Raw genomic sequence first — 24,653 nt, 5'->3', positions numbered from 1 at the left:
GCGAATTAAGGGCTCCATCCGCAAGTCCCACATGCCTATCGGAATCGCTCTGTTTTAGCTCCTCCTTCAATGTCTCCAGCTTCTTCTGCAAAAGCCTGATGAGGGGAATGACCTGACTCAGGCTGGCAGTGTCTGAACTGACTTCACGTGTGGCAAGTTCAAAGGGTTGCAGAACCTTGCACAACGTTGAAATCATTCTCCACTGCGCTTGAGTCAGGTGCATTCCCCCTCCTTTGCCTATATCGTAGGCAGATGTATAGGCTTGAATGGCCTTTTGCTGCTCCTCCATCCTCTGAAGCATATAGAGGGTTGAATTCCACCTTGTTACCACCTCTTACTTCAGATGATGGCAGGGCAGGTTCAGTAGTGTTTGCTGGTGCTCCAGTCTTCGGCACACGGTGGCTGAATGCCGAAAGTGGCCCGCAATTCTTCGGGCCACCGACAGCATCTCTTGCACGCCCCTGTCGTTTTTTAAATAATTCTGTACCACCAAATTCAATGTATGTGCAAAACATGGGACGTGCTGGAATTTGCCTAGATGTAATGCACGCACAATATTGCTGGCGTTGTCCGATGTCACAAATCCCCAGGAGAGTCCATTTGGGGTAAGCCATTCTGCGATGATGTTCCTCAGTTTCCGTAAGAGGTTGTCAGCTGTGTGCCTCTTCTGGAAAGTGGTGATACAAAGCGTAGCCTGCCTAGGAACGAGTTGGCGCTTGCGAGATGCTGCTACTGGTGCCGCCGCTGCTGTTCTTGCTGCGGGAGGCAATAAATATACCCAGTGGGCTATCACAGTCATATAGTCCTGAGTCTGCCCTGCTCCACTTGTCCACATGTCCGTGGTTAAGTGGACATTGGGTACAACTGCATTTTTTAGGACACTGGTGACTCTTTTTCTGAGGTCTGTGTACATTTTCGGTATCGCCTGCCTAGAGAAATGGAACCTAGATGGTATTTGGTACCGGGGACACAGTATCTCAATCAAGTCTCTAGTTGCCTGTGAATTAACGGTGGATACAGGAAACACGTTTCTCACCGCCCAGGCTGCCAAGGCCTGAGTTATCCGCTTTGCAGCAGGATGACTGCTGTGATATTTCATCTTCCTCGCAAAGGACTGTTGGACAGTCAATTGCTTACTGGAAGTAGTACAAGTGGTCTTCCGACTTCCCCTCTGGGATGACGATCGACTCCCAGCAGCAACAACAGCAGCGCCAGCAGCAGTAGGCGTTACACTCAAGGATGCATTGGAGGAATCCCAGGCAGGAGAGTACTCGTCAGACTTGCCAGTGACATGGCCTGCAGGACTATTGGCTTTCCTGTGTAAGGAGGAAATTGACACTGAGGGAGTTGGTGGTGTGGTTTGCAGGAGCTTGGTTGCAAGAGGAAGGGATTTAGTGGTCAGTGGACTGCTTCCTCTGTCATCCAAAGTTTTTGAACTTGTCACTGACTTTTGATGAATGCGCTGCAGGTGACGTATAAGGGAGGATGTTCCGAGGTGGTTAACGTCCTTACCCCTACTTATTACAGCTTGACTTAAACAAACCACCTCACCATCAGAATCCTCCTTGTCAATTTCCTCCTCAGCGCCAGCAACACCCATATCCTCATCCTGGTGTACTTCAACAATGACATCTTCAATTTGACTATCAGGAACTGGACTGCGGGTGCTCCTTCCAGCACTAGCAGGGGGCGTGCAAATGGTGGAAGGCGCCACCTCTTCCCGTCCAGTGTTGGGAAGGTCAGGCATCGCAGCCGACACAATTGGACTCTCCTTGGGGATTTGTGATTTAGAAGAACGCACAGTTCTTTGCTGTGCTTTTGCCAGCTTAAGTCTTATCATTTTTCTAGCGAGAGGATGAGTGCTTCCATCCTCATGTGAAGCTGAACTACTAGCCATGAACATAGGCCAGGGCCTCAGCTGTTCCTTGCCACTCCGTGTCGTAAATGGCATATTGGCAAGTTTACGCTTCTCCTCAGACGCTTTTAATTTTGATTTTTGGGTCATTTTACTGAACTTTTGTGTTTTGGATTTTACATGCTCTCTACTATGACATTGGGCATCGGCCTTGGCAGACGACGTTGATGGCATTTCATCGTCTCGGCCATGACTAGTGGCAGCAGCTTCAGCACGAGGTGGAAGTGGATCTTGATCTTTCCCTATTTTACCATCCACATTTTTGTTCTCCATTTTTTTTTTATGTGTGGATTTATATGCCAGTATCAATAGCAATGGCCTACTACTATATATACTGCGCACAACTGAAATGCACCACCGGTATGGATGGATAGTATATTTGACGACACAGAGGTAGGTAGAGCAGTGGCCTACTGTACCGTACTGCTATATATTATATACTGGTGGTCAGCAAACTGTGCAAAACTGAAATGCACCACAGGTATGGATGGATAGTATACTTGACGACACAGAGGTAGGTAGAGCAGTGGCCTACTGTACCGTAATGCTATATATTATATACTGGTGGTCAGCAAACTGTGCAAAACTTAAATGCACCACAGGTATGGATGGATAGTATACTTGACAACACAGAGGTAGGTAGAGCAGTGGCCTACTGTACCGTACTGCTATATACAGGTTGAGTATCCCTTATCCAAAATGCTTGGGACCAGAGGAATTTTGGATATCGGATTTTTCCGTATTTTGGAATAATTTCATACATAATGAGATATTATGGTGATGGGACCTAAATCTAAGCACAGAATGCATTTATGTTACATATACACCTTATACACACAGCCTGAAGGTAATTTTAGCCAATATTTTTTATAACTTTGTGCATTAAACAAAGTGTGTGTACATTCACACAATTCATTTATGTTTCATATACACCTTATGCACACAGCCTGAAGGTCATTTAATACAATATTTTTAATAACTTTGAGTATTAAACAAAGTTTGTGTACATTGAGCCATCAAAAAACAAAGGTTTCACTATCTCAGTCTCTACGCAAAAAAGTCCGTATTTCGGAATATTCTGTATTTCGGAATATTTGGATATGGGATACTCAACCTGTATTATATACTGGTGGTCACAAACTGTGCAAAACTTAAATGCACCACAGGTATGGATGGATAGTATACTTGACGACACAGAGGTAGGTAGAGCAGTGGCCTACTGTACCGTACTGCAATATATTATATACTGGTGGTCAGCAAACTGTGCAAAACTTAAATGCACCACAGGTATGGATGGATAGTATACTTGACGACACAGAGGTAGGTAGAGCAGTGGCCTACTGTACTGTACTGCTATATATTATATACTGGTGGTCAGCAAACTGTGCAAAACTGAAATGCACCACAGGTATGGATGGATAGTATACTTGACGACACAGAGGTAGGTAGAGCAGTGGCCTACTGTACCGTACTGCTATATATTATATACTGGTGGTCAGCAAACTGTGCAAAACTGAAATGCACCACAGGTATGGATGGATAGTATACTTGACGACACAGAGGTAGGTAGAGCAGTGGCCTTCTGTACCGTACTCCTATATATTATATACTGATGGTCAGCAAAATTATGCACTGTACTCCTACTATATACTACAATGCAGCACTGATATGGAGCGTTTTTCAGGCAGAGAACGTATAATACTGGTGGTCACTGGTCAGCCAAACTCTGCACTGTACTCCTCCTCTATAATACTGCTGGTCCCCAGTCCCCACAATAAAGCAGTGTGAGCACAGATATATGCAGCACACTGAGCACAGATATGGAGCGTTTTTCAGGCAGAGAACGTATAATACTGGTGGTCACTGGTCAGCAAAACTCTGCACTGTACTCCTCCTATATAATACTGCTGGTCCACAGTCGCCACAATAAAGCAGTGTGAGCACAGATATATGCAGCACACTGAGCACAGATATGGAGCGTTTTTCAGGCAGACAACGTATACTGGTGGTCACTGGTCAGCAAAACTCTGCACTGTACTCCTCCTATATAATACTGCTGGTCCCCAGTCCCCACAATAAAGCAGTGTGAGCACAGATATATGCAGCACACTGAGCACAGATATGGAGCGTTTTTCAGGCAGACAACGTATAATACTGGTGGTCACTGGTCAGCAAAACTCTGCACTGTACTCCTCCTATAATACTGCTGATCCCCAGAATAAAGATATACAGCCCCCTGAAACACAGTGAGAGGACGCCAGCCACATCCTCTCACTATCATTTCCAATGCACGAGTGAAAAATGGCGGCGACGCGCGGCTCCTTATATAGAATCCGAATCTCGCGAGAATCCGACAGCGGGATGATGACGTTCGGGCACGCTCGGGTTAACCAAGCCATATGGGAGAATCCGAGTATGCCTCGGACCCGTGTAAAATGGGTGAAGTTCTGGGGGGTTCGGATTCCGAGGAACCGAACCCGCTCATCTCTAGTATGATAAAGCTGATCCTTATACTCTACAACACAAGCTATTACATCTATACCGTGAAGCCGTAATGGCCGCTGAACCTTGTGCACGTGCTACGCACTCCGTACGCTATTTGCGTAAGAATACCTTGCACGTGGTACGCAAGTCACGTACACACGCTGCGCTGGGTGTACTGAACACACAGCTAGCGTACACACAGATAATAACCTTTTATACCTTACACAGAGTATGCTTATACTGTAAATCTTAGTGTTAGATACTGTAATGATATAATGCTGTTTAACCTTGGTTTGTAAGCTAGTTGTTTGAGCGATTGAGATGCTCCGATCACCCTCAGTAATGTAATAAACACACAATACCTGGCTAAGGTTCCAACACCTTTACTAACAATATTTAACTAAGTAAATGGGAAAAGAAAACAGTGAACAGTTCATACACTACAGGCTAACATTAAAATCTAACAGAATAACTAAACAGAAATATACACAATAGCGAACGATCGCAAACACTAATACAACAAATAAGAATGAATGACTAACATTTAAACGGGTAACAAAGTGGCCACAGAGAAACATACCATACGGGGAACACTCGCAAGCGCAACCGGAATCCAGTCCTCCAATTATCTGAGATAAATGTTGAAGAGTGAGAGTACTGGCCGGTCTGGGGACAGTGACCCTTATATACACAACATACAGTGTACTACAAAGGGCCCTACAATCTTATTGTTCATTGGACACAGGAATGTCTCTCTGCACTGTAACAAAAGGTCATAGGTGGATTTGAACAGGTGGGCTGTGGCTATTACAAACTGCTCAGGTGGGAGGGAATCGCCGGATTCCCGCCGCATGGATAATGAACTGCAAATATATGAAATGTCCAGAAACTACTAATGGCCATAACTACACGCAGGAGCGATTAATCTTTACCTAACCAACACCGGATTATTGCTATTAAAATACTCTTCGGTTAGGTACCAGACACCACTGTTCAACCTTAATCAGACCCTTTGTACCACGTAAAGAGGGATTCCCACGTCCGTGAACAAGTCACATTAAACAAACTTACAGTTATCACTAAGGGGAACATTATCTATAAAACATACTATTTGGTTTTATTATTTAATGATTGAGTCGCCCGCTAGACGCACACAAACTCTACCGTAAATGCACATACCATGCGCTCAAGCGCACGCCCGTAGGGGCGCCGTCACGCAACTTGCGAATATGTGCACGCACGCCAGAGAAAGTGCATGTGCAGCGGGCAAGCGCATGAGGTGAATATATGGCAACGTGTAGCATGATATTTTTCTGACTTTGACAAGTATAAACCATCAATTGTATGGCATTAAATCAGAGTCAGACTGGTCCACAGGGGTACAGGGAAAACCACCGGTGGGCCCCACTGCCTGAGGGCCCACTCCTTCCTCTAGGGATCAGGTTCCAGACTGTGCACTTGTATTATACACAGCGGTGCAAGTGGGTGAGCACGGCGTACCTTTAAGAATTTAGCCGTGGGTACCCTGTATCCACCGCCGCCGGGACGCCGCTCCCTCCCTCCGCTGCTGCTCACACCGCGCTGATACGAGGCGAGGAGAGCATAGCATGCACCTCTCCTGACCCTCAGTGTCTACCTTCAATTCAGCACCGGCCTGTGAGTCAATCAGACCTTGTGGACTGGCAGCCAAGGCTCCTGATTGGCTGCCGGACCACGAGCTTTGATTGGCTCACGGATCGGCGCCTAATTGAAGGTAGACACCCACACCGCCGCCGGAGACTGAGGGGCAGGAGAGGCGCACGCTGCACTCTCCTCCCTCCACACACAGGAACAGGTAGCAGCAGCGCGGTAAGCGGGGGGGGGGGGGGGATTGTGTACCTGGCACTGTTCTGTATCTGGCACTGGGGGCATCTCTGTATCTGGCACTGGGGGCATATCTGGCACTATGGGGGCATTTCTGCATCTGGCACTGGGGGCATTTCTGTATCTGGAACTGGGGGCATATCTGGCACTGGGGGCATATCTGGCACTGCGGGGCCATGTGTATCTGGCACTGGGGGCATTTCTGTATCTGGCACTGGGGGCATCTCCGTATCTGGCACTGGGAGCATATCTGGCACTGTGGTGGCATTTCTGTATCTGGCACTGGGGGCATATCTGGCATTGGGGGAATTTCTATATCTGGCACTGGGGGCATCTCTGTATCTGGCACTGTGGGGGCATTTCTGTATTTGGCACTGGGGGTATATCCGGTACTGGGGGGACATGCGTATCTGGCACTGGGGGCATATCTGGCAGTAGGGGCATCTCTGTATCTGGCACTGGGGGCATATCTAGCACTGGGAGCATATCTGGCACAGTGGGGGCATTTCTGTATCTGGCACTGGAGGCATATCTGGCACTGGGGGGACATGTGTATCTGGCATTGGGGGAATTTCTATATCTGGCACTGGGGGCTTATCTGGCACTGTGGGGGCATTTTTGTATCTGGCACTGGGGGGCAATGTTTATCTGACACAGTGGGGGCATTTGTGTATCTGGCACTGTGAGGCAATGAATATCTAGCACTCTGGGGGCATTTGTGTATCTGGCACTGTGGGGCAATGTGTTTCTGGCACTGTGAGGCAATGTATATCTGGCACTCTGGGGGCATTAGTGTATCTGGCACTCTGGGAGCATTTGGGTATCTGGCACTGTGGGGCAATATGTATCTGGCACTCTGGGGGCATTTGTGTATCTGGCACTGTGGGGCAATGTGTATCTGGCACTCTGGGGGCATTTGTGTATCTGGCACTACTGGGGTCATGTGTATCTGCCCCTCCCCCCATATGTGTATCACGTCCCCCTTTTCATTAGCCACGCCCCATGTGGCAGTACTTATAAGACATTTTTTCTACCACTGATTATACATGGTAAACATTTTGCCATTTTGCATTACACTGCACAAGACCATTGTGCATTTCGAGGGCTATTCAGAGTTGTTAGCAAACCGAGGAAGTTAGCAATTGGGCAAAACCATGTGCACTGCAGGTAGGGCAGATGTAGCATGTGCAGAGAGTTAGATTTGGGTGGGGTGTGTTCAAACTGAAACCTAAATTGCAGTGTAAAAATAAAGCAGCCAGTATTTACCCTGCATAGAAACAATATAACCCACCCAAATCAAACTCTCTCTGCACATGTTATATCTGCCCTACCTGTAGGGCAGCATGGTTTTGCCCAATTGCTAACTTTTATGGTTTGCTAACAACTCTGAATAACCCCCTTCAAGCCCCTGTGTAGGCTGACCACACCCCTAAGTATGGGCCCCTATCACTGGCAACCATCAATGGGAAACACACAGACGACCATCCCTAACCCTAAACGGATTTAGGTAACTACTAGAATATGTGCATTGTGGTGCTCGCTCTGAGTCCAGCCGTCAGATCACGTGACCCTGGGCCCCGCCCATCAGACGCGCTGACAGTCACATGGTGGCCGTGACGTTCATACGGATGACGTGTGACAATGTTCCAGAAGGAAGGTAGAGCCGAGGTCCGGGGCCTCCGACGCCATGTAGAAGCAGCAGCAGCAGCAGCAGCAGCAGGTGACAGCATCGCTGCTGGAGGGGGCGGGGTCACAGCGTCTTCCGGGCATTTCCTTGTGCCGGGCCGGGCTGCACGCTGATGGAGAGACCCTGCGCCCTGTGACTCGCAGCTGCTGCCCCGACTGTCGCAGGAAGTTTCCTCCTCGCCTCCTAGCAACGATCCGCGAAGTTCGATGGTTGATTCGGACCGAGATGAGCCGCCCGTCCTCCGCCGGACCCTGTCCTAGCAAACCCTGCGGTAAGCAGAAGCAGCCGCCCCCGCCGCCGCACACCCCGTCTCCTGCTGTCACCACAACGATCTCCGCTGCCTCCGGCCCCGCCGCGCCTCCTCCCTCCCCGGCGGCGGCGGCAGCAGCGATTCCGGGGCCGGTCTCCCAGCAGCACCACGAGCTGACGTCTCTCTTCGAGTGCCCGGTCTGCTTCGACTATGTCCTACCCCCGATCCTGCAGTGCCAGGCCGGGCACCTGGTATGCAACCAATGCCGCCAGAAGCTGAGCTGCTGCCCCTCCTGCAGGGCATCCCTGACCCCCAGCATCCGGAACCTGGCGATGGAGAAGGTGGCCTCCGCTGTCCTCTTCCCATGCAAGGTAACCTGGTACCGTGTGGCATCAGTAATGGCGAGCTTACAGAGAGGCTGGTGGTGTTATTAGTCTCCCACATAGCAGAGAGGCTGGTGGTGTTATTAGTCTCCCACATAGCAGAGAGGCTGGTGTTGTTATTAGTCTCCCACATAGCAGAGAGGTTGCAGAGAGGCTGGTGTTGTTATTAGTCTCCCACATAGCAGAGAGGCTGGTGGTGTTATTAGTCTCCCACATAGCAGAGAGGCTGGTGGTGTTATTAGTCTCCCACATAGCAGAGAGGCTGGTGGTGTTATTAGTCTCCCACATAGCAGAGAGGCTGGTGGTGTTATTAGTCTCCCACATAGCAGAGAGGCTGGTGGTGTTATTAGTCTCCCACATAGCAGAGAGGCTGGTGGTGTTATTAGTCTCCCACATAGCAGAGAGGCTGGTGGTGTTATTAGTCTCCCACATAGCAGAGAGGCTGGTGGTGTTATTAGTCTCCCACATAGCAGAGAGGCTGGTGGTGTTATTAGTCTCCCACATAGCAGAGAGGCTGGTGGTGTTATTAGTCTCCCACATAGCAGAGAGGCTGGTGGTGTTATTAGTCTCCCACATAGCAGAGAGGCTGGTGGTGTTATTAGTCTCCCACATAGCAGAGAGGCTGGTGGTGTTATTAGTCTCTCACATAGCAGAGAGGTTGGTGGTGTTATTAGTCTCCCACATAGCAGAGAGGCTGGTGTTGTTATTAGTCTCCCACATAGCAGAGAGGCTGGTTGTTGTGACTCAGACTATTCCTCGGGTGATCGCCCTGGCAGAGCCCGTGATAGAAACTTATACTTGTTTCATAATGTCACATAGTGGGGCAGATGTGTATAATATGAAAGGTGATATCGCACCAGCTCCTGTCATTTTTTTTAAACACAGCCTGTAACATGACAGGAGCTGATTGGCCACTTCTCCAGGCTTAATATACATCTGCCCCAGTGTGCCTTAGCTTGGTTTGGCTTTCTTTACCTTCGGTATAATTTGACTTAGTATTTCTAATACATAACATAAGAAAACAATTTCTCATTTGAATAGATAGCACTGCTACAATTCATTTAATAGTCATATATACAGATTTATTAGCAGTTTCTTATATAGCGTAGCATATTCCGTTGTGCTTTACAATTGGAACAACGGTTCTAGAACAAAACTGGGCAAAGACAGACAGACGGGTAGGAAAACCCTGCTCGCAAGCTTACAATCTATAGGGAAATCCCACACACAGACATCCCACTCTGCTTTTCTGCGTATTATGGGGCTCATGTAGAGTTGGATGAATATTGTCTGCAGCACGTTTTGCTTACGCTACTGTAGATACACACTTGAACAATGTAACAAACTACTACAGTCATTCCAGTTTCACTTACCATCGTACAGTGGTATGTTAGGTAAATTAGACTTAGGTCGACAGTGTCTAGGTCGCCCACTATTGGTCGCCATGAGGGTTTTTTAAAACCTTTTTTTGTTGTTTTCTCCGTACAGTGACCGTGAACCCCAATTAGTGCACCGTGTTCGCTCGCCATGCTTCAGGCAAGTTGCCTCGCTGCGCTCAGCACAGGTTACCGTTCCCATTTTTAATCCACGTGGATTGTAAAGTATGAAAAAGTAAAAAAAAATGTGAAAAACTCACGTTGACGTTTTGTCATGTCGACCTAGAGTCCCTGTCGACCTATTGACCATGTCGACCTGAAGACCAGATTCCCGTACAGTCCCAGAAAACATTATTTCTTATTCAGGGTCCATAGGCTCCACAGGATTACCATGGGGTTTAGATTTGGAACGAACCGGGCACCAAACAGTTAAAGCTTTTTGGTCCCAGAATGCACTGTGTCCTCCTCGCCTATATCCCCTCCCCAGCCCAGGCCATTCAATTTTGTTTTGGTGTCGGAATCGGCCGAACGCACCTTTTTTTTACAGGAGACTGCTGTTGCAGCATCAAGCTTTTTTGTGTACCAGAGCTGGACAACTGTGCTGCAGCTCCATCACTCCTGCCAGCGCCGCAACACTGGTGACGAGGTCCAGTGTTTCAGTGGTGCTGGTAAAGCATATGATATTGATCGCTTTTCCAGTACCGCAGCCGGACAACGGGGGAAGGTAAGGGGCAGTTCAAGGCCTCCAAAGTTGGAGTCACTAATAACAGATATCGGGTCGCTTGCATCGCCCGCTAGACCATGAAGGCATATATATACTAGCAGGCACCCATGTACATGATATATTGTGTACAGGGATTGTATCCCAATTAATTGTTGCTACTGTACACACTATGCAGTCATTATGTAAAACAGTTCCAAACTTCAGATTTCAGCATATCGTGGGTCCTTCATACACACTACATGATGTAGATCGCATTGTTCATATGGTCGTGCAGATTGGTCATGGGCAGACTGCACCATTTATAGTGTGTACCCAGCTTTATCTGCGCCAGATGACAAGCGTTTGGAGATGATATCATCTGCAAGCGCCAGCAGAACAGTCAGACTGCACATGGTTGCAGTCTGAAAGGGATCTACCTGCCAATATGATGGGTACAGCCTGCGGTGTCAACGGGGTCTGACCCTGCTGTGACACTGGTTGGAACCATGCACAAAAACCTGGGCTGGACCCAGCATTTTGGTGGAAATGGGGTAACATATGTATCTGCTTTATTCCTGTAGCGAGCAGTTGTTTATGCAACCAGCAGTTGTAACCTCACAGTAATGGTAGTAAATAAACACCCCCCTCCCCTGTAGCCTAACCCTCCCCGTCATACTTATGTACGGGATTCCGGCAGTCAGGATGCTGGCGTCGGCATTCTGACTGCCAGGATCCCAACTACAAAATCGTGGGAAACAGTCCATATTTATACAGCGCCTTTCAGAAGCCAAAATGGTAAATACAACCCAGGCGCTTGAAATGGTATGCTTTGCTGTATGCTGTAAGCTGCTACCATTAAAAAGGGGGTAGTCAGACCCACAATAAACAATATATAAAAACAAAGATGGTGGCGCTGATAAATGATTTCTTGACTGGATAGAACAATATTAAACATATTGTACAAAATATTGTAAAAACAACAATGGCATTAATCAATAAAATAAAAATCATAACCTAATACAGACCCCCTGGATAAGCAGCGTTAGGAGAGGAGTGTCCATTCCTATGATTGCCATAAGCTACTGTACTTGTGCTATTGATACAGGAATAAATTTCCGTGAACTGCTAAACCTCCTTTCTAATAAGTGGCAGTCATAAGAATGGACACTCCTCTACTAATGCTGTTAGAATTGGCATAAGACGCTGCTTATCCAGGGGGTTTGTGTTATGTGAGATTCATTTTGATTAATGCCATTGCTGTTTTTACAATGTTTTGTATGTTAAACATATAATTCTATTTAATATTGTACTATCCAGTGAGTCAAGAAATGTATCAGCTCCTTTCAAAAGCCTAGTTCCAAAGCCCCAAACTCCTGGAGAGCTGAGAGCGCACACTTACCAATATACACGGCCGCCTGCTGCTATCCAGACCAGGCTCCGAGTCCCCACAAGCTGACAGCCTGCCTGAGGCTGTTTAATTCCTCATTCTGTCTACGCGCCGGCCTTGCACTCTCTATAGCTGCGCTGCAGTCCCGCTCCTGCTCGGACGCTTCTCACAGCAGAGACATTGGACAGGGAGGAGAGGAGGGAAGGGCGCAGCGGCGTCATGCATAGCCGGGTGCGACGTCACTGCACATGGGGACATCAGGAGTTCCGGACAGCTGACCTGGAGGGCTGGGAGTAGTGGGGGGTGGGTTACCACAGGGAGGCCGCAGCCTGTATGAGCAATGCTATTATTAACTACACACAGCGGGCAGCTATTTACATTTGCATGCTTCCATCCATAAACCATTTATCAGGAAATTAGTAATGGGCACAAAGTCCAAATGAAAGTATTACATTCAAATCAGTCTACCTATCTGTCCCCTTCAAAGAATTGAATGGAAATATGTTGTATTGCTGCGTACTGATCGCAAATATCACTGTAATGTAAGTAGGTTGCAAAGTCCACTTTACTAATGTATTAGCATACGTACGATGGACTCCGATGCATTCAGGGAGTCAAAAGTATCCACTAGCGTTCATTCTAGACTGTTTTTGCAGGGTGCCACGCCCTGCTCTTTTTTTTTTTTTTTTTAAAGTGGCTAAATGTGCACTGCCATATTCGTGGAGCCCCGCTAAAACAGCCTGTCTGGTGCTGTCCCCACCTGCGGGTCGCAGTGTCCTGTGGGTGGCAAATGCTGCTGTTGAAGATTGTCGCCAGGTGAATAGATGCTGTGCATTGAGAGGAGAGCTTCGGGGAATGCCAAGCACCTACTTAGGTGCAGGGCACACCTCCAAGACTAATTGTTGATATGTTACTAGGACATTCCCCCTCCCCAGCTGGCCACACCCCATTTCGGAAGCCTTTCCGCACCTCAGCGCCCTGCCCTGCCACGCCCTCAGTCTGCCGGGAACACTAGTCCACCAATTGTATTAATCAGTTAATTAGAATTTTGCATCGGGGGGCTAGCACCTGCAAATAATTCACCTTTCCTTTAGCCAGCATGGGATTTAACATGCATTTACTTGTGCTTTGGACGCACTTGCATGCCACCTCCAACCCCTGGTCCATCCCCCTAGAAAGGCGTTCTAAGTGCTAAATGCTTGAGTGAAAGAACTTAGGGCGCATATGCGCAGCTGAATAGATGCGTTTTTATTGGAAGGGGGGGGGGGGAGATGACACAGATTTATGTCCAAATCTCTATAAGTAACTGGGATTTATTTATGAAGGGTTTGGTTTATATTTAAAAGAGCAATGTTTTTACTAGCTAGACATTGCTAGTAGAAGCATTGCCCTTTTAAATATCAGACGTAAACATGATACACTTCGTAAATTAACCCCCATTGGGTGTTTCCGTCATATAATTTACCAAGAATCAATTTCTCCACAAAATAAAATAGACTGCGGGACCTTGTGATGTATCCATACAGTCCAGCTCTGAAATCCCACATTTGGGTGCTGTCTACCTTTTGTCTTCTCTGACCTCCGTTTCAAGAATTGAATATGTAGTGGCTGGCGTTGTCTTTGACAGGACGCCCACTATTTTAAACAGCGGTGTATACATAACAGGTGGTGTTAGGTATATGCTGTTCAGATTTGCAACTGCTGTGCACATGTTCTAAACCTTATCTGCTTAGGAAGGTTTGTTTACCAAAACAGTTTTATGATAAAAGCCTTCGCTGCTGTTCATACATCAAACTAGTTAAGTTAGTGGTCCTATGCCTTAACCACAGGAAGCAAAGATGTGTACACAACTCCAGCAATTTTGTTACTATAAATAGGCTTACATTATTACTTACAAATAGAGCTTCAATACCTGTGATTATATGTACATGTGAAAGTCAGCTGTACAAGCAAATCTGTTATCTTAATTTGCATGAACAAAACAGACTGTGGGATACATCACCTGAATAAGAGTGACTGCAGCCATTGGAAACAGGATGTAATCGCTTGTATAATTTTGTTCTGGTTACAAAGTGCAGCCAGTAAGTGGTCAGTGCATATTCCTTTTAGCTAGAGCAGTGGTTCTCAAACTCGGTCCTCAGGACCCCACACAGTGCATGTTTTGCAGGTAACCCAGCAAGTGCACAGGTGTATTAATTACTCACTGGCACATTTTAAAAGGTCCACAGGTGGAGCTAATTATTTCACTTGCGATTATGTGAGGAGACCTGCAAAACATGCACCATGTGGGGTCCTGAGGACCGAGTTTGAGAACCTGTGAGCTAGAGAATGGACATCACTAGCCGATGGTTAGCTACTATTTGATGCCGGGCTTCCAATGTCCATCCCTTCTTTCAGCATACTATAGGTTAATATAATCCAGACAAATTAAGAAATAACTTGAGGTTATTTTAGGATGGTACATTCACACGTCACTGGAATTAATTTAAAATGTACAAAAAACATGCTTATGTGTTCAGATCTCACTTTCCCTAAATGGTGTGATTTTAGGGCAGAAAAATAATCCTTCCACATTCTTGGTTATTTATAGGTAAACAAAATAAAGCTGCAAGGAGCAAAGATTCCATATTTTTAACTAATTTAAAAAATACACAACTTTCTGCGGGGTACACTGTGTTCCACAGGGAATCATCAGGGTGTATAGTTGGATCTTGATCCAGAGGCACCAACAGGCTAAAGCTTTGACTGTTCCCAGGATGCATTGCATGGCCTCCTCTATAACCCTGCCTCTGGACACTGAAGCTCAGTTTGTAAGTTGGTGCCTGCAGAGCAGGTCACTTAACAGGGGGGGCTGCGCTAGCACTTTTATGTCCTATTGACATGCTGTACTGTGGCTCCAACACCTCCCCAGCAGCGCCACATACTCCCGCTGGCTGAGTTCTCGGGTACTTGTGGCGAAGGCGCTCCGGTTTCCAGGCACACGCTGCTGGTGCTCTCCAGGATCACATGCAGTGATCGCAAAATACGCGCTATAGCGCGTTTTTACGCGCTACAAGAAGAGACGTACCCGGTTTTAAAAAATGAGCGGGTCCCATAGGACGCGCTGTGTATCACTGCACCAATAGGAGACTCTGTCTTCCCATCCAATCACCGCCGCATCTCTCTATCCGCATGCACCCAGAAGGCCCCGCCCCCTACACCGCGCACACACATCACACCGGGGGCAAGATGCTCCGCTGAAGCTGGTCTTCTATAAGTCCTCTTGTGGCGGTGCGGCCCGCCTCCCCCCCCCGATCACCCGCTGGAGCCTCAAGGGAGCCGGACAGAGTGAGGACGCCCCCCCCCCGCCGATCACCCGCTGGAGCTTCACGGAGCCGGACAGAGTGAGGACGCCCCCCCCCGCCGATCACCCGCTGGAGCTTCACGGAGCCGGACAGAGTGAGGACGCCCCCCCCCGCCGATCACCCGCTGGAGCTTCACGGGAGCCGGACAGACAGTGAGGACGGCTCTGCGGCGCGCTACACACTGTGCTGCGGGGATGTTGAACGCCGGTGACCGGGGACTGTGCTTGCTGTGCGGAGGGGTGAGCTGGACTTGCGGTGGCGGCTGGGGGGCTGCTCATATCGGTGGGATGGCGGAGATGGGGGCTGCATGGCGCCTGCAAACAGGTGTTAAACGCAACATTTTTGTGGTATGGAGTGGGGGTGAGGCGAGAGGGTGACAGTGCTGCTGGTCTCTGCAGCATACAGGACCCTTGATACAACCACTGGATTCGAGTCATGCTGCCTGTAATTTATGTGCTGACTGATCAACTTCAGTGACACTCACTGTGCTGGCTGCCTTTGTTGGTTACTGCTGGTTGCTGTTGGTTACTGCTGGTTGCCGCTGGTTACTGTAAAGGCAGCCAGCACAGTGAGTGTCACTGAAGTTGATCAGTCAGCACATAAATTACAGGCAGCATGACTCAAATCCAGTGGTTGTACCAAGTGTCCGAAGTCGTCGTCAGGATGTTGGCATTTAGTATACCGACACCAGCATCCCGATCGCAGCAAAGCCGACAAGAGTGACGAGTGCAGAGGGTACCCTAACCTCCCACCCCTAACCCTCCGTTTCCCGCAGCCTAAACCTAACCCACCCCCTTAGTGCCTAACACTTATACCCCCCCCCCCCTCTGCAGCCTAACCCTCCCCAACACCATATCCTAACCCCCCCCCCCCCTTCCCACCCGCACGCTAAACCAGTGGCGGCAGTGCATACTTCCCTTCAGGATCCTGACTGTCAGGATATCGTTGCCGGGATCCTGATCACCTCTGGATGCCAGTGTTGGTATTGTGGCTGCTGTCAGGATTCCGGCATCGGTATTACGGCTGCTGGGATCCCGACAGCCAGGATCCTGAATGCATACTTCCGATATGATAACAGCCCAGCAGCATTGTCACCCTCCCTCCCCCACAACACTTTTGTAGTGTCTAAATCCAGTCTGGGGCTCTATTATAGCGGCACCATAAAGCCATTACATATAGAAAATGTATTATTTAATAATGTTGTCCTGTTTTTTAATCATATAATTGTTAAGTGCTCTACCTGGCGCAATGTGAATAACGTGCTCTGCCTGGTGCAATGTGAATAACGTGCTCTGCCTGGCGCAATGTGAATAACGTGCTATACCTGGCGCAATACGTATAACGTGCTCTACCTGGTGCAATGTGTGGCGCAATGTGTATAACGTGCTCTACCTGGTGCAATGGATGGCGCAATGTGTATAACGTGCTCTACCTGGTGCAATGTGTGGCGCAATGTGTATAACGTGCTCTACCTGGTGCAATGTGTGGCGCAATGTGTATAACGTGCTCTACCTGGTGCAATGTGTGGCGCAATGTGTATAACGTGCTCTACCTGGTGCAATGTGTGGTGCAATGTGAATAACGTGCTCTCCTTGGCTCAGTGTGTATAGGAGGTTCTACCTGGTGCAATGTGTATAAGCGGCACTACTGTGTGGAATAATGTGAATTGGTACTATTATGTGACCACGCCTCTTCCCCACGAAGCTACGCCCCTAAAAAATTCCAGCGCGCCTTCGGCGCGCACTGTCACAGTTTTCAGTCTCCGTGCGGGAGAACCAATTCTCTTTCTGCCACAAGGTCACCAAAATGTCTAATTACATCTAAAGTGCGGGGTGTCCTGTATGCTACACAGCCCAGCAGCATCGTCACCCCATCCTCCCCCTTGCACCCCTTTTGTAGTGTCCAAATCAAGTTTGTGTTTTTATGTTTGAATCATTAATAAGACTAATTAAAACCTTCATTCCGATGGGACCCAGAAAAGGACAAGTAGGACCCCAATTTTTAAAAGTGAGGGGTCCCTGGGACCCACTTTTTTTTGGTCTCAGCGCGATCACTGACATGGCTGCTTCTTTGGAAGGAGGTTGAGGGTCCCACCCGAAACCGCATTCCGGTCGCGGTTTTAGGAGACGGGCCGCGACACTGGCGTGGACACTGTGTTAGAGCAGGGACCCCTCTATATCCACCAGGGCAGAGAGCACAGGTCGGATTACACAAAAATCCATTTATTAAGGCTCCGTAGTACCCGGTGGTGAGGACCAGCATAAGGGATAAGGCGCTTGACCTGTAGCCCCTTTCCCAGCTCTGGGCGCCATTCTACTGCTGGTGTTCTCACCCTGTAGCTGCTTCTCACTATCCCTCACTCCTTGACAGAGATTTGGCTGCCATCTTTTCACAAGTACTTGCGGCTGGTCTCCGGGACTGCAGGGCAATGTCTCCTCTGTAAATCTGCCTGCTTGCTCAGCGCTGTGCATTTACAGTCACTTAAGTATTCCACATGTCATTTTAGACAGTGTTAGTTAAGAACAAGTATACTTCTACCTGAATATTTAGTACAAGTATAGTGTTCACTCTAGGAATTTTTTAGGGCAGGGTGCTGATCACGGGTAGGGCACATTTTTCATTCGGGAGGGCACATTTTTCGTTCGGGAGGGCACATTTTTCAATTAGAAGGGCAAAATTAGGTACATACTATAATGCTTGGTCCTCCCATTCCCACATGATAAAGAATGGGCAGTGCGCGCCAAAGGCGAAAATTTAGGGGCGTTGTTTTTCGTGGGGTTAGGGGCATGGCCACATAATAGTGGCAATTCACATTACACCACACAATAGTGCAGCTAATACACTGCACCAGGTAGAACCTCCTATACACACTGCGACAGGTAGAGCACGTTATACATATTGCGCCAGGCAGAGCACATTCTACACTTTGCGCCAGGCAGAGCACGTTATACACATTGCGCCAGGTAGAGAGCACTGAGACACACTGCACCAGGTAGAGAGCACTGAGATACACTGCACCAGGTAGAGAGCACTGAGACACACTGCACCAGGTAGAGAGCACTGAGACACACTGCACCAGGTAGAGAGCACCGAGAAACATTGCACCAGGTAGAGAGCACCGAGAAACATTGCACCAGGTAGAGAGCACCGAGAAACATTGCACCAGGTAGAGAGCACTGAGAAACATTGCACCAGGTAGAGAGCACTGAGAAACATTGCACCAGGTAGAGAGCACCGAGAAACATTGCACCAGGTAGAGAGCACCGAGAAACATTGCACCAGGTAGAGAGCACCGAGAAACATTGCACCAGGTAGAGAGCACCGAGAAACATTGCACCAGGTAGAGAGCACCGAGAAACATTGCACCAGGTAGAGAGCACCGAGAAACATTGCACCAGGTAGAGAGCACCGAGAAACATTGCACCAGGTAGAGAGCACCGAGAAACATTGCACCAGGTAGAGAGCACCGAGAAACATTGCACCAGGTAGAGAGCACCGAGAAACATTGCACCAGGTAGAGAGCACCGAGACACATTGCACCAGGTAGAAAGCACTGAGACACATTGGAGGAGGAGGGGGGGGGGGTAGATGGTTCCGCACACACATAAGACAAGGGGTAGTGGGGCCACACACAGGGGGTTGGGGGGGGCAGGAGGGCACAAGGTGTCACACACACGGGGGGGGGGGGGGGGGGGGGGGGGCGCACAAACCAGGGTGAGGGGGGTAAAGTGTGCCACACACAAAGGCTGGGGGTAAATGGGGTCACATGCAGGGGGTGGGGGCAGGATATGGCAATGCATTAAAATACATGTTCATTACTTTGTGTGTATCTACTTACTCACACTCTGGCAGCTGAGGGTCACACTCCGGTAGATGGGTACGCTGGCCAGTGGCACTGGCTGGTGGGAGATGGGGGCTGCCCGCGGGTGTCTGGCCATGCACACAGAGAGGAGGGAGGGCTGGGTTTGCCTCGGCGGGAGAGGCAAACCCAGCCCTCCTGTCTCTCGCAGAGGAGGGGAGATGCGGCGGCTGACAACTAAGGACGGACGAGGTGGGCGGGCGGGACGGACGAGGTGGGCGGGACAGATGGGGCGGTACAGACGGGGCGGGCCGCGGAGGTCTCGGTCTCTCATGCAGGGAGACAGTGTGACTGTGATTAAGCACACTGGATTACTGCAGTAATGTGTCCGGTGGCTTGGCGGGGTCCGGCGGGCAGCAAAGTGCGGGGCGGGAGGGCGCACACAAATGGGCAGGGCGGCATTCAGGTGTCTAAAAAAGGGGCAGGGCGCAGCGCCCTGTGAAAGACACCTAGAGTGAACACTACAAGTATTCTGATATATACATCCAGTATCTGACTGTGCATTGTTCTATATATATGTATCTGTATTTTTACTAGTCCAGTGCAGTCTTATTGTTTGTCTGAAATCATTTCTGCATTGACACTGTGACTGGGTGTGCCTGCATCTGCTGTGTGGATTTCACTTTCAGTGATTGCTATCACTGTATTATGTACCCTGAGGGGGCTAGGTGCGTCAGGGTCTCATATATAGTGCTACACAGTATATACTGTTTAGTGTGTGTTTCTCTGACGTCCTAGTGGATGCTGGGAACTCCGTAAGGACCATGGGGAATAGACTGGCTCCGCAGGAGACTGGCACTCTAAAAGAAAGATTAGGTACTATCTGGTGTGCACTGGCTCCTCCCTCTATGCCCCTCCTCCAGACCCCAGTTAGAATCTGTGCCCGGCCAGAGCTGGGTGCTTCTAGTGGGCTCTCCTGAGCTTGCTAGAAAGAAAGTATTTGTTAGGTTTTTTATTTTCAGTGAGATCTGCTGGCAACAGACTCACTGCTATGTGGGACTGAGGGGAGAGAAGCAAACCTACCTGCGTGCAGCTAGCTTGTGCTTCTTGGGCTTCTGGACACCATTAGCTCCAGAGGGTTCGAACACAGGGCCTGACCTCGATCGTCCGTTCCCGGAGCCGCGCCGCCGTCCCCCTTGCAGAGCCAGAAGACAGAAGAAGGAGATGAAATCGGCGGCAGAAGACTCCGGTCTTCATTAAGGTAGCGCACAGCACTGCAGCTGTGCGCCATTGCTCCCACAGCACACCACACACTCCGGTCACTATAGGGTGCAGGGCGCTGGGGGGGGGGGGGGGCGCCCTGGGCAGCAATTATAATACCTTTTGGCAAAAATAAACATAATACAGTCAGTTAACTGTATATGTGTAAACACCCCCTCCATTAAGTTACAGAAAAGGCGGGACAGAAGCCCGCCGCTGAGGGGGCGGGGCCTTCTTCCTCAGCACACCAGCGCCATTTTCCCTTCACAGCTCCGCTGGAAGCACGCTCCCCAGGCTCTCCCCTGCAGTATCCAGGTACAAGACAGGTTAAAAAGAGAGGGGGGGCACATAAATTTAGGCGCAAATCGATACAGACAAGCAGCTATTGGGAAAATCACTTATTAGCAGTGTAAATCCCTGTGTTATATAGCGCTGTGGTGTGTGCTGGCATACTCTCTCTCTGTCTCCCCAAAGGACTTTGTGGGGTCCTGTCCTCAGTCTGAGCATTCCCTGTGTGTGTGCGGTGTGTCGGTACGTCTGTGTCGACATGTTTGATGAGGAGGGTTACGTGGAGGCGGAGCAGAGGCAGATAAGTGTGGTGTCGCCCCCGACGGGGCCGACACCTGTTTGGATGGATATGTGGAAGCTCTTAACCGATAGTGTCAACTCCTTACATAAAAGGTTCGATGACGCAGCAGCCTTGGGACAGCCGGGGTCTCAGCCCGCGCCTGCCCAGGCGATTTAGAAGCCGTCAGGGGCTCATAAACGCCCGATAGCTCTGATGGTAGACACAGATGTCGACACGGAGTCTGACTCCAGTGTAGATGAGGATGAGACAAATGTACAGTCTACAAAAGCCATCCGATGCATGATTACTGCAATGAAAGATGTATTGCACATTTCTGATGTTAACCCGGTTACCACCAAGAGGGGTATTATGTTTGGGGAGAAAAAGCAGCCAGTGACTTTTCCCCCATCTGATGAATTAAATGTTTGTGTGAAGAAGCGTGGAGTTCCCCTGATAAGAAACTAGTGATTTCTAAGAGGTTACTGATGGCGTACCCTTTCCCGTCAATGGACAGGTTACGTTGGGAAACATCCCCTAGGGTGGACAAGGCGCTAACACGTTTATCTAAAAGGGTGGCACTGCCGTCTCAGGATACGGCCACCCTAAAGGATCCTGCGGATAGAAAGCAGGAAGCTATCCTGAAGTCTGTGTATACGCACTCTGGTACTCTACTGAGACCTGCTATTGCTTCAGCCTGGATGTGTAGTGCTGCAGCAGCATGGACTGATACCCTGTCAGACAACATTGATTCCCTCGACAGGGATACTGTTTTGCTAACCATCGAACATATAAAAGACGTCGTCTTATATATGCGGGATGCACAGAGGGACATTTGCCTGCTGGCATCTAGAATTAATGCAATGTCCATTTCTGCCAGGAGAGTATTATGGACTCTGCAGTGGACAGGTGATGCTGATTCAAAAAAACACATGGAGGTTTTGCCTTATAAGGGTGAGGAATTGTTTGGGGACGGTCTCTCGGACCTCGTATCCACAGCAACTGCTGGGAAGTCAACTTTTTTACCTCTGGTTCCCTCACAGCCTAAGAAAGCACCGTATTATCAAATGCAGTCCTTTCGGCCTCAGAAAGGCAAGTGGGTCAGAGGAGCATCCTTTATGGCCAGAGGCAAGGGTAGAGGAAAGAAGCTGCACCAGGCAGCCAGTTCCCAGGAACAAAAATCCTCCCCTGCTTCCACTAAGTCCACCGCATGACGTTGGGGCTCCACAGGCGGAGCCAGGTGCGGTGGGGGCGCGTCTCCGAAACTTCAGCAACCAGTGGGTTCGCTCACAAGTGGATCTCTGGGCTGTACAAATTGTATCTCAGGGATACAAGCTGGAGTTCGAGGCGACTCCCCCTCGCCGTTACCTCAAATCAGCCTTGCCAGCTGCTCCCAGGGAAAGGGAGGTAGTACTGGCGGCAATTCACAAGCTGTACCTCCAGCAGGTGATAATCAAGGTCCCCCTCCTTCAACAGGGCAGGGGTTACTATTCCACAATGTTTGTGGTACCGAAACCGGACGGTTCGGTGAGACCCATCCTGAATTTAAAATCCTTGAACACTTATATAAAGAAGTTCAAGTTCAAAATGGAATCGCTCAGGGCGGTTATTGCAAGCCTGGAAGAGGGGGATTTTATGGTGTCGCTGGACATCAAGGATGCTTACTTGCATGTCCCCATTTACCCACCTCACCAGGAATACCTCAGGTTTGTGGTACAGGACTGTCATTACCAATTCCAGACGTTGCCGTTTGGTCTCTCCACGGCACCGAGAATATTTACCAAGGTAATGGCCGAAATGATGATACTCCTTCGGAAGAAGGGAGTTATAATTATCCCGTACTTGGACGATCTCCTCATAAAGGCGAGGTCCAGAGAGCAGTTGTTGGTCAGCGTAGCACTCTCTCAGGAAGTGTTGCAACAGCACGGCTGGATTCTGAATATCCCAAAGTCGCAGCTGATTCCTGCGACGCGTCTGCTTTTCCTGGGCATGATTCTGGACACCGAACAGAAGAAGGTGTTTCTCCCGGTGGAGAAGGCCCAGGAATTGTCATCTCTGGTCAGGGACCTCCTGAAACCAAAACAGGTGTCGGTGCATCACTGCACGCGAGTCCTGGGAAAGATGGTGGCTTCTTACGAAGCAATTCCCTTCGGCAGGTTCCATGCAAGGATCTTTCGGTGGGATCTGTTGGACAAATGGTCCAGATCGCATCTTCAGATGCATCGGTTGATCACCCTGTCCCCAAGGGCCAGGGTGTCTCTGCTGTGGTGGCTGCAGAGTGCTCATCTTCTCGAGGGCCGCAGGTTCGGCATACAGGACTGGGTCCTGGTGACCACGTATGCAAGCCTCCGAGGATGGGGGGCAGTCACTCAGGGAAGAAACTTCCAAGGACAGTGGTCAAGTCTGGAGACTTCACTACACATAAATATACTGGAACTAAGGGCCATTTACAACGTCCTGAGTCAAGCAGAGCCCCTGCTTCAAAATCACCCAGTACTGATTCAGTCAAACAACATCACGGCGGTCGCCCATGTAAACCGCCAGGGCGGCACGAGAAGCAGAATGGCAATGGCAGAAGCCACAAGGATTCTTCGATGGGCGGAGAATCGCGTGCTAGCACTGTCAGCAGTGTTCATTCCGGGAGTGGACAACTGGGAAGCAGACTTCCTCAGCAGGCACGACCTCCACCCGGGAGAGTGGGGACTTCATCAAGAAGTCTTCACACAGATTGTAAATCGCTGGGAACTGCCACAGGTGGACATGATGGCGTCCTGCCTCAACAAAAAGCTAAAAAAATATTGCGCCAGGTCAAGCGACCCTCAGGCGATAGCTGTGGACGCACTAGTGACACCGTGGGTGTACCAGTCGGTATATGTGTTCCCTCCTCTTCCTCTCATACCCAAGGTGCTGAGGATAGTAAGAAAGAGAGGAGTAAAAACTATACTCATCGTTCCGGATTGGCCAAGAAGAACTTGGTACCCAGAACTACAAGAAATGATCTCAAGAGGACCCATGGCCTCTGCCTCTCAGACAGGACCTGTTACAGCAGGGGCCCTGTCTGTTCCAAGACTTACCGCGGCTGCGTTTGACGGCATGGCGGTTGAACACCGGATCCTAACGGAAAAGGGCATTCCAGATGAAGTGATTCCTACGCTGATAAAAGCTAGGAAGGATGTGACTGTAAAGCATTATCACCGCATATGGCGGAAATATGTCGCTTGGTGTGAGGCCAGGAAGGCCCCAACTGAGGAATTCCAGCTGGATCGATTTCTGCACTTCCTACAGTCAGGGGTGTCTATGGGCCTAAAATTGGGGTCCATAAAGGTCCAGATTTCGGCCCTATCTATTTTCTTTCAAAAAGAACTGGCTTCACTGCCTGAAGTTCAGACGTTTGTTAAGGGAGTGCTGCATATTCAGCCCCCTTTTGTGCCTCCAGTGGCACCTTGGGATCTTAACGTTGTGTTGGATTTCCTGAAATCACACTGGTTTGAGCCACTTAAGACCGTGGAGCCTAAAGTATCTCACGTGGAAAGTGGTCATGCTGTTGGCCTTAGCTTCGGCTAGGCGTGTGTCAGAATTGGCGGCTTTGTCATGTAAAAGCCCATATCTGATCTTCCATATGGACAGGTCAGAATTG

General features: G+C 49.2%; 1 protein-coding gene across 1 annotated transcript in view; it reads left to right on the top strand.

The window, feature by feature from the left end:
• The first annotated feature begins 7,800 nt into the window (after positions 1–7,800).
• SIAH2 (siah E3 ubiquitin protein ligase 2) overlaps positions 7,801–24,653 on the top strand; it is a 28,823-nt gene continuing 11,970 nt past the window's right edge. Inside the window, exon 1 of the mRNA XM_063916047.1 lies at positions 7,801–8,570. Coding sequence (XP_063772117.1) covers positions 8,175–8,570 — 396 coding nt within the window. The 5' untranslated portion in view covers positions 7,801–8,174. The remainder of the gene's footprint in view (positions 8,571–24,653) is intronic.

The sequence above is a fragment of the Pseudophryne corroboree genome, chromosome 4 (genome assembly GCF_028390025.1).
Source record: "Pseudophryne corroboree isolate aPseCor3 chromosome 4, aPseCor3.hap2, whole genome shotgun sequence".
NCBI lineage: Eukaryota > Metazoa > Chordata > Amphibia > Anura > Myobatrachidae > Pseudophryne > Pseudophryne corroboree.
The sequence above is the reverse complement of the archived record's forward strand: the minus strand, read 5'-3'. Positions and strand labels throughout refer to the sequence as shown.